General features: G+C 46.2%; 1 protein-coding gene across 1 annotated transcript in view; it reads right to left on the reverse strand.

The window, feature by feature from the left end:
* FAM184B (family with sequence similarity 184 member B) overlaps positions 1 to 13,404 on the reverse strand; it is a 63,310-nt gene extending 49,906 nt beyond the window's left edge. Inside the window, exon 1 of the mRNA XM_037530548.2 lies at positions 13,258 to 13,404. Coding sequence (XP_037386445.1) covers positions 13,258 to 13,404 — 147 coding nt within the window. The remainder of the gene's footprint in view (positions 1 to 13,257) is intronic.
* Positions 13,405 to 14,519: the final 1,115 nt, after the last annotated feature.

Here is a 14,519-nt window from a genome sequence, read left to right on the forward strand (position 1 = left end):
AGGAAATCAGCCAGCCAGTATGCACCTCCTAATGGAACTTCACAACACTTCCTAGGACATTTTCTTACCAAATGATTGAGTCTGAATTGGTGCAGTCTTCTAGACAAAACTACCAACTCATAGGAAATACGATGACAGAGGAACATGTTAAAAAGCATTGTAAGGGGGCAATCAGCAGAATCCAATCGAAACCACAGGACAAATACCCCAGTTTCTTAAACTGGTAAAGATGTGTGTGCGTGTGTGTGTGTTTATATGTGTGTGTGTGTTTATATAACACTACAGATTAAGGGAACTTAAAAGACCTATCAACCAATTGCAATATATAAACCCTTAATTACATCCTCATTTGAAGAGAAAATTGTAAAAACATTACGTGACAAAAGTACAAAACATTATGAGTACTGGAAGAAAACCTGGGTTAAATATGAACACGGACCAGCTATTTCGTGGTGTTAAGGATTTACTGTGCATTTTTTTCAGTGTGATAATGCTATTATGGACATGCTATAAAATAATACTTATCTTTCAGCATACACTCTGAAATATTTGAGCACTTCTGAGATTGCTTTAAAATAATCCAGATGCAGGAAGTAGCTATGGCTCTAACTGAAATAAGATTAGCATACATTGATCATTTTTGAGGCAGAACAAGGGGAATACATTTCAAGATTCTCTCTAATGTTATACGTGCTTAAACATTTTCACAGCAAAAAGTTGTTACAACAAATATCTTGCTTGAGAGCTCCTAATTGGTTTAACCCAAATGAACCACATGCAAAAATCAATTATGCCACAATTTTTTTAAAGAAGGAAATTCAGGGCCTCTCTGCTGGCCTAGGAGTTAAGTCTCAGCGTTATCACTGCCACAGCCTGAGTTGATCCCCGGCCAGGGAGCTAACCCACATATAGTACAGCAGACCTCTCCTATTTCACCCACTGTTCGCCTTAGCAGTGTGTTCCAGTAAATCTGCCTGTTCTGCTCCCCACTCTGTCTTGGGTGAATCCTTTCACTCCCCACCCCCACCTCTGGCCTATACCCCAGTTCTTCTACACACACACACACAAAAAATAAAATTCAGGCGCCTCCCTGGTGGTGCAAGAGGTTGAGACTCAACCTATGAAGCTATCTGCAGCCTCTGCAGCATGAGTTTGCTCCCCTGCCAAGGAGGTGAGGTGACCCACATGGCGCAGCAGATCTCTCCTGACTCACCCACTGCCCCCCTCTGCAGTGTATTTCGGTCAGTCTGCCTGTTCTGTTCCCTGCTCTATCTCTGGTGAATCCTCTCACCCTCCACATCTCTGGCCTGTACCCCAGCTCTTGTATGAATAAATAAAAAAATCTTAAAAAAAAAGAAAATTCAGCTGCAAGGAATTCTGAGAAATATGATTTTAAGCTTTCCAGCCTCTGCAGCACATACTTGAAATATGTGTGAGTGAGATGATCAACAACACTCACCCTGGTGCAGCCATTAGGGAAAAAAAGTACGGTGGTTTCTCAAAAAATGAAAGATAGAACTACTATATGATCCAGTAATCCCACCTCTGTGTATTCGCTGAAGAATATGAAAACACTAACTCAAAAATACATAAGCACCCCCATGTTCACTGCAGCACTTCTCACAATAGCCAAGTATGGAAATAGCTCAAGTGCCCAACAACAGAGGAATGGATTAAGCAGAATTGATACACATACACAATGGAGTACTACTCAGCCATAAAAAAGATGAAATCTTGCCACTTGCAACAACATGGATGGACTTTGAGGGAATTCTGTTCAATGAAATGTCAGAAGGAAAAAGACAAATACTGTTTGGTTTCACTCTTTTGTGGACTATAAAGGAAACAAAAACAAACCTTTAGACACGGACAACAGAATGGTGGTTACCAGAGGGACAGAGGAGGAGCAAATGGGTAGAAGGTTGGTGGTGGAGGATGAATGACATTTGGTGGTGATGCGGTGAGAAAATACAATCTTGGAATCTCTAAAGTATTGTAAATTAATGCTGCCTCAATAAAAAAGAAGAAGAAATAAGCCCCAGTTTATTTATAATAAATAATCTAGATGCAGAAATTTATAGATGCTCAAATGACAGTGGCTCAAATCTGTAAGTCAAACTCTGACCTCACTCTTAAAAAAACCATTAAAAATGGCCAACTGTCTCCATGATATTTTGACTTGGGTGGCTCAGAATATCTCCAACCTCACACTGAAATCAAAATTAATGGCCTCTTTCTCCCTCCCAAAGAGCCCTGCCCTGCTATGAACCAGCTTGTGACCTCACAGAAGCCTTTGGGTTCTGCTCACCTCCAGTTTGCAAACTGGGGGAAAGACTAAATTATCTCCAGGTCACTTCTAGCACAAGGAGTGTAGTAAGGTGCTAAAATTGGCTCCTTTTGTCACTACTAATGTAATTATAAATTGTTTTCAAAAACAAGCCACTTAAAAGGGACTCGGCGTCTATGTTTTCAGTGGCAGCAATCTCACGATAAATCGCAGTATCAGTTTTGCCACCATTGACCACTCATCCAATCCTGGCAACGAATGGCAGTGCAATTGGATAATATTTCACATGATTGTTTTCAGCTTGGGCTCCTGCATCCTAGAATCAACCAACCCAGAAGCTAAGTGCCTATCTCCCTGTAGCCACAGCCAAGATGCTGTCTGTTGCCGTGAAGATAATTTAGACACCTGGGTTTTTCCAGGGTCCATGCTTTTGTATCTGTTTCAGAAATATGACAGGTGCAATTTTTCCAAAGTGAGAGGAAGAGATAGTTTTGACCCCTAGTGCGTGCGGAAGCATCAGCTGAAGGGTGACATGTCATTTTTATTGCGTAAGTGAGGGTGCTCCCATGGCGAGGTATAAGGGGTGATAAATAAGATTCTGGGAGGTTGTTTGATGGCACTCAGCGGGAGACAGCTTGAGTGACAGCCACATGCTGCCCGGGGTTTTCTGCACACTAGTCCTTCCCACAGCAGCCGGGCCTGGCACACCCATGGCGCTGTTTGATTTCAATTTCTCTCTCTCTTAGATAGTTAACCTGATTTAATAGGTAAGACAGTCAAATAAGCTTAATACAAATGGGAATACAAGATAACTGGGAAAAGGAGGATCAGGAATTGAGAACATCCCCCAGGCAGAAAGACAATGCATTTTAAATTCAGTTTATTTTTCCTTGGGGTAGTATGAGTCTGAGTAGGCATCCTCTCCTGTTCCTCCAGATTGGAAGGAAATCTGACTTGAGTGCAGTGGGAACCCCTGTGAGTTCACGGGGGCAGTTCCAAGGGAGACCTAGGCAAGTAGTAAGGCTGGAACCAGAACCCGGTCTTCTGATGCTGTTGTGGACTGAATTGGTGCCCCTCCCCACATTTATGTTGAAGCCCTGAACCCCTTTAGGAGGCCCTTAGGAGGTCGCTAAGGTCAACTGAGGTCATAGGGAGGGTCCCTGATCCAATAGGATTGCGCCTTTATAAGGAGAGGAAGACATTAAAAGTTAGCTTTCAGCAGTTGTTAGCTATTGCCTTGTTATACTTTCTGTGAAGCATGATTAAGTAAAAAGCAACCTGACACATTAAAAAATATATCTATATATCACTTCCATCTACCAGGTCAGAAAAAATTAATCAATTCTAGTTGATTTGGATATCCATTGCCAAATAAGCAGGAGAAATTTTTTTTTAAATATTTTATTTTATGTAATTTTTACAACATTTTTCATCTTTGTACTACAATGTATACATTTTCATTTTGGTTATATTCCCCATACAATTGCACCCCCCCTTATTTTGACTCTAGTTCTTCCCCTCCCTGTCCCTCCTTAATTCCTCCCCCTCCCCCGCCCCGCCCCATAGTGTGTCTCTTGTTTATAGTTGCTTGTTGATTTTGATTATTACTTTGCATTGATTAGTCTTTTTCCTGGTCTCTTATTTAGGTTTTCTAAATTCCTGCTATGAGTGAGACCATCCGGTATTTTTCTTTTTCTTTCTGGCTTATTTGGCTGAGCATGATCCCTTCCAGCTCCATCCATGTTGCTGCAAACTGCATGTGTTTATCTTTTTTGAATGCTTAGTAATATTCCATGGTGTATATGCACCACATCTTCTTGATCCAGTCATCTATTTTTGGGCATCTGGGTTGTTTCCATAGGTTAGCTATTGTAAAGAGTGCTGCTATAAACATAGGCGTGCAGGTGCCCTTTGGAATTACTGTTTCTGTGTCCTTTGGGTAAATACCTAGGAGTGGAATTGCTGGATCATATGGAAGCTCTATGTTTATAGGTCCAGAAATCTCCACACAGCTCATGTTCACTGCAACGTTGCGTAAAGAGCAAAGACCTGGCCATGCTGTGTTCATCAGTGTGGTCTTGATAAAATAAATGACAGTGTGAGAGTAGGTGAAAACAAATAAGCAGTAGAAACTCTAGGGATCTTTCCACATGTTACAGCAGAAAGGCCCAGTGAGGACACAGGGAGAGGACACTGTCTGCAAGCCAGGAATAGGCCCTGACCACAACCAAGCCAGCCAACACCTTGATATTGTCCCCCTCCCCACCCCCCACCCCACCACCCCCAAACTCCAGAACTGGGAGGAAATGAACTGGTATTGTTCGAGGGCCTCTGTCTATGGTATTTTGTTATGGCAGCCTGGGCTGACTCAAACAGATGCCAACATCCAACTCTCTGTACTGGGCTCTCCTCACCCAGGAGAGCCATCCCTATAAGACACCCAGGCCACCAGTGACCGGTGACAGTGATCACCTTCCCTCTTTTCACACCCCACCACATGTCAACACTCCCTCTTGGGAGCTCTCCTGATGGCCACCTTCACCTGTGCCCATGGACCTCTCTGAAGCTCTTTCTCGGGCTCTCTTTCACAGGCTGGCAATCCCCAAGGTTTGCTGTCAACAGCTTTCCTCTCTCACTCAGCATATTCTCCCTGGAAACCTACTAGGACACCTATTCCACAAGGATCTCGACCTATCTCCTCTAGTGAGCTGAAGAACCCGGACCAGAATCAGCTCACACCAAATAGATGAGTAGATGAACAAAAAGACTTTCTCCTCTGAGTGATACTTGCTAAAATGGACTCTTCAACCCAGCTATCCTTCATCAGCTCCAGCTTGACTGTTTCAGACAAGGACAGCCCACAGGAAGGATGCAGAGCAACCACCCCAGAGCCTAGTGTCTTAGGACAAGAAGCAATTATTCGCATGAGGTGAACTGTGGTTGAGCTGTTCTAGGCCGAACTGAGCTGAGTGCATCTGCTGACATTTCAGATTTCAGGTTTCAGTCTTGGCTGGGCTCAGACTGTGAGTTCAGTTCTCATGCTCCCTTTAGGCCAGGCTGGGGGCAGGGGCGCTTGGCACATGCTTCCCTCAGGGCCGCCACATGGCACAAGCACATCGAGGGCCTCTGCCCAGGTTCACAGCTTACCCTGCACACACTGGAGCAAGTCTCAGGGGAAGCCCGCCTTGAACGGGATGAGGAAGTCGTCTCTGTACATGGCATCATCTGGGGGACAGGACTGAGTATTTGCTGAACGATAGTGCAAACATCCAAACTGACACAACTGTACAACATATTGCCTGTAAGACAGCTCCTTCCTTGAACGCCTTACACACTCCTTACATCTTCCATGTGGGAATGTCCTCTTCCCAGGGGGACAGTGGCTCAGTGCTGGTTCTTCCCTTGACTGCCAAGCACAGCTACCAAAAGCCCACCATGCCCTGGGCACCAGTGTGTGGGGTCACTCACAACGAGGAGACTGGACACTGGACAGTCCTTCTGAGCACTCACCTCCTACACTGGAAACAAGCTTCTCTGTATCGGTCTTTTTGGGGGACAACATCTCATGGGCCCTGCTATGAGCCATGTCTGTGAAAATGACACAAGAATTCACCAAAGGGAAGAGTGTAGCTCTTCTTTCCTGAGGCCTGGGATAGATCATCTTCAGACTGAACATGTGCGCACACACACCCAACTGCACACACACAGCCCTATACTCACTTTTAATCTGCTCCCTTCTATTTATTTAGGCTGTCTCCAGATAATTTGATAGGCTTGCTCCGGACAAATAGGCCTTGCTCCAGGGGGCTGAGGACAGGAATAGCAAGTCTGGACAGAAGCACTTTGGCAACCTGAAGAGGAAAAGCTTTGCAGGATGAATGTCGGCAGTATTGCTGGCTCTTGCTTGCTGGATTAATTTCTCTCTTAAAAGAAAGCTGACCCATTTTTTCCAGGCCTGCAGCCCTAATGGACTCTTATTCAGAGGCCATCCTTCTTCCACATAAAGACCTGTATTGTGTTTAATGATAAGCCTTTTAATGTAATTTTCTATTTCTGGGTCGCTGGGAAAATGCCATTAGTGAGTTTGCAAGCACAAGGAAAAGCAGATGTTTGAGGGGCATGCTGCTCAAGGGCAGAAGCCCTGCAGGAGAGAACAAAAGTCAGAAACAGGTTCTTCTTTGCTTTCGTGGAACTGGTTTGCCTTTACTAAAATGGTGATCTAGACAAACCTGGCCTTGGGAATGTCAAGAGCTCACCCACCCCCAGCCTCCGCAGAGCATGCTCCTTACACTTCAATCACCTACAAATGCCTGGGTGTTCCTCATCATCATGACGTCTTCAGTAGAGTGCAAATCCAGACCAGAGGCAAGGGGAAACTAAGCCTGCTGCCTTGGCCACCCCTGCAAGCCTGAGGGGTCCTTACTTGTTAGGGAAACTGAAGGCAACACAAGGAGAAACAGGAAAACTGCTGTGGGAAGATGAATCTTTCCTGTACTGCCTGGAGCACTTCAGCTCTAGTCCTAACTCTGTGTATCTGCTCAGCAAAAACGAAGCCTTGCGGTTAACCAGCGGTGCCCTCCTTCGCAAAGCCATTTATTGCTCATTTCATTACTCCACCAGGCTCTTCCAAGCTCAACCTCAAGTGACCTTGACAAAGCACTTACTCTAGGTGAACACATTTTATTCCAGGTGAAATGGGAAGCCAGTCGTGGCTCACAAACAGGAGAATGACAAGCTCTGGCTTATCTGTTAAAAGACACTTCTGGCCACTGTGACAGGGGCCAAGGGTGGACCACAAGGAGGCCACAGCAGCAGCTAAGGGGCCAGGGATGAGGTGGCTTGGACTAAGGTGGAGATAGAAATGGAGCTGGGTTGATAATTTCTTTAGGGGGTAAAGTCACCAAGATTCGCTTCAGAACTGGATTGAAATAAGGAAAGGCCCAATTTGGTTTATTTGTTTTACTGTTAACAAGTTTATAGACATTTAATTCTCATATCATACAATTTGCACACTTAAATCATATAAGTGTATCCATGGTGTTCAGCATGCCCACAGAATTGTCTAATCATCACTATAATTGACTTTTTAATATTTCTATACTTTCCTCTCCTCCAAAAGCCCCCCTCACCCCTTAACCACCGCCTCCCATTGTGCATTGGATCATACTTCATTGATCGAGTCCTCAACTGAGGGACGTTTAGTGTGTTTGTAGTTTTTAGCTTTTCTGAATCACATGGCTATGCACACTGAGTGCTAATGTTTGTGGGGGAGTCTGCGTCACCCCTCTTGGGCTGATGTGTCCTATGATGACTCTGTTTGCTGCTGGAGGAACTGCCAGACTGTTTACCAAAGTGGCTGCCACCTTATAGGTTCCCATGAGCAGAGGATGGAGGTTTAATTCGGGTTGAAGTTCACTGAGGCTGCTGTGTGGAGAAAGGCTTGGAGGAAGATTAGGGGCAAAGGACAGTGGCAGACACTGGAATGATTACGCCAGAGGAGGCATCTTAGGAGGGCTCAAAGACACCCAACTTACAGTGCACTTCCAACATTTTTAATGACAAAAAGGATTTTTGGAGATGGCCCTCTTTTACACCATGAATTGCATCATTAAATTAAAACAATGCTAACAGAGCGGGCTTGTTAAAACAGATCTGCAGTTTCAAATCCAGAATCCTAAAACAAATTGGTATATGACTGCATAAACGTCTGTCCCCAGACAAGCTCCGGCAAGCAGGATATTTTTGGAGACACTCAGGGAGTCAGAGGGTGCAATAAAATGTCCATACCTTCAAGCCACGAAAACACAGGGCTCAAGTGGCAGCCTGTTCCTGAGGACGCCCAAGGGACAGGCCCCGCCCCTCCTGCCTTAGGATCCTGGCCTGGCTTCCTGGCCCCGGAGGAGGCCTGGCTCTGCTCCATGAGGCTGGTTTTGACAACTGGACAGCGGTCCTGTCCCTCTGCACTCCCTCCAGCTCCTCCAGTTCATCAGGGGGTGGGAAACTGACATCTGACAAGCTTTTGCTCTGCCCTGCCCAGGCTTAAACTTACATTCCTTAAGCCATGGAAAAGTCACAACAAATCACCAAGGACAACAAAGGTATTTTTTCCAACTACAGATAAGGAAAGTTGGTCCCTTGGAGTGGATGGCATGTCAGCTGATACTAGCCATGTCAGAAGCAGCAGGAAGAGTAGTCCAGGTCCATCCCCAAACTTTGTGAGCTCTCCTAGCCTCTTCACTTTGGAACCCTATTTCATTTGCACCTGTACTTATTAGCATAAACATGAGAGCTTTCCAATAAACACAAGTTTGGATTTAGTTTACACAGGTAGGAATGGTGAATCACTGGCATTAAGAATGTAATCATTCTTGACAGGAGAGGCTTCCAGTTCTAAGCTGTCCTGTCCTAAAGAGAGGCTGATGCTGGAGGAAGACCAAGCAGGGTTTACCTCCCTCCTTTATAAAGAATGTGCTGCAGAGATGCAAAATCTAGGTACCCATTGTTAGATGTTCTTTATCTGGCTCCTTTTCATCACTGGGTATGAAAAGACTGGCTGTACATCAAGGCAGCAGAATTCCTGTATAAGCAACAAGATGAAGTTTATTCTTAAGTCTGTGAAAATCGCTGTATCTTTTTGCCTGCTAGACCAGACCAGAGTGGGAAGCTTTCTCAGGAAATTTTGCAATATGTTCACAGTAGGAGGGAAGGATCTACAGATAAACATTTCACTTCCACTCAAAGCTTATCCACTTGCAGCTAAAGATACTCTCTCAAATGATGGAAATATTTGTTACCATAACACCTCACCAAAGTCTCAATATTGGACTTATCCTAAATTCTTTGTATTGGGTCTTAGGCAAGTCTAATAAGAAAAAAAATCCTTCCTCTCCACTGAAGTAATAGGAATATAAAATCAAGGTGTCAAACTTTTTTTGATACCAAAATACTATGTTACCAATAAGAGTAACACTGGAGAATATGCTTATACCCCCTGGCAAGCTGGATTCCCCAGTATTTACCCACCTGGTCACAAGGCTGGGTCAAGAAGCTGTTCCTCACAGCACTGCACCCTGCAAAATCTATAGTCGAGTGTGTGCTCAGTCACTCCCTGAGCCAGAAGCAAGGAAGGAACAAGAGAAGCTCTGTAGACCCAGTTCTTACTCTCAGCCTCATCAACTAATACATACATTCCCCCTCACATGGGAAAAGCAGAAAGATGAATAATAACTAATGCACAATTAATACATGATTAATAATAGAAGCTCTTCAAAGGCTTTTCTTGGGGGATGTGAGACTTGAAAGACGATAAGTAGGATTCAACTTCAGAGATGAAGACATGTTGGAGAGGAAACAGCAAGAGGACAGATCGGAAAGTGCACCCATGGTGGAGGAAGGAAAAAAACATCCGTCTCTGTGGTTTGAGAAGCAGGTGCCTGGGGGTGTAACTAGATTTTCTGGACAATGTAAGATGGTGTGGTGACTTTGGAAAGTGGTTTGGCAGTTTCTTAAAAAGTTAAACATAAATTTACCACACAACCTAGCAATTCCATGCCTAGGTATCTACCCAAGAGTAATGAAACTTTGTGTCCATACAAAGACTTGCACAAGAACGTAATGTAGCACATTATTCATAATAGCTCCTAAGTGGAAATAGACCAAGTGTTTATCAACTGCTGAACAGAGAAGCAGAATGTGCCACATCCACACAATGGGATACTACTTGTCAATAAAAAGGGATGAAGGAATGATACATGTTGCAACATGAAAAAACGTAAAAATATCATGCTAAGATTTAACAACTAAGTGAAAAAAAGGTAGATGGAAATTGCACATATTATAGTATCTCACTGGTATGAAATGTCCAGAAAAGACAAACTTATAGAGACAAAAAGATTAATGGCAACCCAGAGTGGGGTGGGCTGTAAATGGACATGAAGGGTGAATATTTTTGGGTTGGTGGAAATGTTCTATGATTATACTTAGTGGCTTGGCAGCTTTATAACTTTACCAAAAAGTATTGATTTGTATTCTTAAAACAGGTGTAATTTATGACATATAATTTCTACTTCAATCAAACTGTAAAAATTAAATTCTCAAAGTCAGACAGAAAGGAAAGAATAACTGCAATTTTTGAATTAAATATAAAACTACTGAAATTCTAAAACTTAATAGCTGGGACTGATAAACTCTTTAGAGGACAGGCAAATAAAAAGACAGATTAAAGAAATCACTCAGATGTAATTCAGAGGGTAAAAAAACATTTTTAATAACATTTAGGGTATGGAAGTCTGTTTAAGAAAAGGATGCAGGCCATGGCAGAATGAAGGGAAAAATCACTGACAATTTTCCAGAATGAAAGAGAGTATGAGTTCTCCATAGAAAGTATACAAACAACTGGAGGGCTCTGATGAATATCAAAGATAAACAAATCTAAATCTGAAATGCTCTCAAGGCAGATTATCTAGTATGATGAGATTGGTAGAATTTGTACCAGCAACAATTAGTGTCAGCAGTCAGTGGAGTACTGTCATCCTGTAACATGATGAGGCTGTCCACTAGAAATTTATAACCAATTAAGTGATCACCCAACAGCGAAGACCAAATAAAGACATTTTCAACTACAGAGACACACAGAATTCCCTCTACCACCAAGAGCCCTACAGAAATAATCATTAAAGGATGAACTTAAGCTAGAAGGAAAACAAACCCAATAGGAAGACTCTGGATTCATGGGAAAAAATAGTAGCAGAATTAAAGAAATGTCAGTAAACTTAAATTTTTGACTACAGAAGTGATTTAAAAAAAAAGACTGCACATAATGATAAGATGGGGCCAGGAGCTGTTAAATGGGTAGAGTGTGCGAAGTGTGTAGGGTTAAAGAATTACATGATAACTTTCTTAGACAAATTATGTCATAAAAAAGCATGTGTCAAAATAAAAGACAATTTTGAGAAGAACAGAAATAAAGCCTAAAGCTTTCAAGCCAGCAGTGGAAAATGAAGAAACATTGATCATTTTGCTAATCTAATAGGAGGCAAGCAGGAAGAAAAAGAATGAATAATGGTAGCAAATGAAAAAATATAAAATGGGATTGAAAAAAAAAGGCCGAAATGTATTAGTATTCACAATAAATACACAAGGATTACATTCACCTGTCAGAGAAACAAAAAACAAAACCTTAGCAAAGATTAAACACAAAGAGATGAAAAATATGTCATGCAAAAGCCAAAAGAAAGGTGGTTTATCAATCTCAAAAATGCCTAATTTCAGCAACTAGCATGGAACATGGTAAAGAGAGCACCACGTAAGAATTAATTGTGATTTCCAATGCAGAATATGCTTTGAGAAAACTCCTACCGTGCTTCAGATCATACCTGCTTTCTTCACTACCACATATCTTCAATGCTTGGCCTATTAGAGGTATGTCATGAAGATGAACGAGTGGACCACTTACCACATTTAAGGAGATGAGCTGTCACTGGGTTTGTCACTTCACAGGGTGCATGGCCACGTCTTATTCAGTTTTGTGCCATCAAGATTGAGCACCGCAATTGGCACATAGTAGGCACTCCATACATTCAAACTGAATTCAAGGTTTGTCCCTTCCATAAGAACCTGCCCAGAATGCCTTCCTTTGCTTCTATTTCTATTTTATTTCATAATTTAAAACACCCAATTTAGATTACACAGCAGTGTCTTTTGGGTTTGTCTGCATATTTCAAACCCCATGTCTCCAAAAGTATTTTAGATTCTTTGCAGGTAGAGAAGATGCCTTTATACTGTGCTCAGCACCTTGAATGGGTACCTTTTTGGATGGGTGTCACTCCATGAATGTCGATTAGCTCAGTGATGCCAGTCCCGCATGCCACACCCTCCAAAGGGTATCCCCAATTCCCCTTTTTTCCCTATCCTTGACTCAAGAGACTACTGGAGATAGGTTCCTAGACAAAGAAAAAGAAGTTCATAGGAAGGGCAATTTCAGCCCTCTATGCTTCTTCCTTCTGGCAAAACAGTCAGGGGGAAACTGCCTGTGGTCCTGGTTGGGGGGAGGGGCTGGGTAGTGAGGAAGATGATTTGTCCCAAGCACTATAGGACAGAGCCTGCATCTGACCTTCCATGACAGCAGGTGTGGTGACAGAAGTTTATCTCCAGAGCAAAAGGAAATCCCAAGGCAAACAGCTAAATTCACCCATTGGGGAGGTGTATACAGGACAGAGAGGGAGGGGTGCTGTTTTCATGGACAAGGCCCACGAAGGGGAAGTGGCAGAGGGTTGACAGAGGGCGTGGGGGGCATTTTCTCGCTGGTCTGGGGAGATTCAATCTATGCGCTGGAATGAGGGTAGGGAGAAGCTGGCTGACCTCCCCAGGGCCTTCGTAATTCCATAATCAAATAGTGAATGGTGCTTTTCCAGGTTTAAACTCCTACATACATCCACATGCAATTTGATAGTAAGTCCCCTGGGCTGCCTTCCAGGTCTAGTACGGTGCCACGCAAGCCGCTGGCACTCAACGAACCGCTCAAATATTTGTTGAACGAATAAATGAATCAAGTGTTTAAACAGAGCCCACATGACCGCCCTACAGCGATGAATGAAATCAAAACATTCCAGGCACGATCACTTGAGCACAGCCAGCAAAGACACACGCACACGCACACACACGCGCGCACACACGCGCGCGCACACCCCATCACCGATCCTGGTCCCCCCACATTCCCACCGTGGGAGCCCCGGCCACCCCGGCCACCTGCGCAGCGCAGGCTGCAGGAGTTTCCTGGGCAGGCTCCTGGCCCCCTCTCTGGGCAGGTGCCTCCGGAAGGTCAAGTCACCACGTCTGAGGGCGGCGACCTTCCAGGCTGGCCTCAAAGTTTCTGCCGGGATTCGGTCTGGGCCTCCCCAGGCACGCCCGCGCTCCCTGGGCAGCCCCGGGCGCCCAGCTGGCCGGCGCGCAGCCCTCGCCCTTCCTCCTACCTTGGTGAGCTGGGCGATCTTCTTGCACATTTTCACGTGCATCTCGGGATCGCAGTCGGTTCTCCAGTCCGCGCCGCCGCGGGCATCGGCTTTGGAGCCCGGGCAAGTCCCGGGCGCGTGGATCTTGCTGTTGAGGGCAGAAGCCATCGCGGAACGCGCGCAGCCCTCCAGGGCTCTCGCCGGGGTCCGCGCCGCCCGCGGGGCACGTGCGTGCGCGCGCGGGGCCGTCTCGGGCACTGCAGTCCCCCGTCCGCACCGCCGCGCGGCCCCTGCCCGGCCGGGGCGCCTCCCGCCGCCCGCGCTCCGCGGGCACCCGCACCCTGCGGCGAGGCGCCCGCCGCTCGCACGTGCCTCCCGGGCCCTGCGCGCCGCGCCCCGCGCGTGCGGTGTCGCCGGCCACCGGAGAGCTCGCGCGGGGAGCGCCGGCCGTGGACAGCTTCGCGCCGGCCGGGCGCGGCGCTCTCGGACACGTGGGAGGCGCCAGGCTCCGGGCTCCGCGGCGACCGACCCCGCCCGCGGTGGGCATCCCAGGCCGAGGAGGCCGGGCAGCCTTCCTCGGGCCTGGGCCGCCGGCGTGCGCGCCTGGGGAGCGGCCCCTGGCTATTGGCTCGGGGGAACCAGTGGCCGGGAACCTGGCACCTTGTCCCTCGCGCTAAGTCCGCGCCTCAAGCGGGGCCCCGAGGGCGGGGGTGAAGGGCGGGATCCCAGAGCGCAGCCTGGGGTGAGCGCCAGTCGCTGGGACGCCAGAGGGTGCCGGGGTTCGGGGCATCTAGCATGCACCCTCGCCCGGACTGCAAATGGGAACCCCCCCACGCCCCCACTTTCTCCCATCTTGGGGAGGAGCCGGGACGTTGCGGGAGGATTGCGGGAGACGCCGAACAATAGGAAGGAGTGAAGGCTGAGGGGCTGGAGACGGAATCTGGGGCCAGAGAGCGAGAAACGTGCCGTGCAGCGAGCAGGGGAGGCGCAGAGAAAGTCATAGAAAGGATGGGCGGGCGTGGGAAGGGGGCGCTGGACCAGATGGAACCGAAGTCTCAGCAAACCGAGCCCCGTGAAGCGACGTGTCCGTGTTCACACTCCTGATAACCGCGGAGTCTGGAGCCAGAATCCGGGCCAGTTTTAGGGTTACCGGCTTATCTTTTAGTTTGGTGAGTGAAGAGGTTAGCCAGCCAGATTTCTTTGTGGTTTGTTCTCTCTGGTTTCAGACAGTGGCCTTCGGCCTAAGTGACCATATGGATCAGCTTTTCCTAAATCGTGAATAG

Source organism: Talpa occidentalis, unplaced genomic scaffold (assembly GCF_014898055.3).
Source record: "Talpa occidentalis isolate TD23 unplaced genomic scaffold, MPIMG_talOcc4v2.1 talOcc4.6, whole genome shotgun sequence".
NCBI lineage: Eukaryota > Metazoa > Chordata > Mammalia > Eulipotyphla > Talpidae > Talpa > Talpa occidentalis.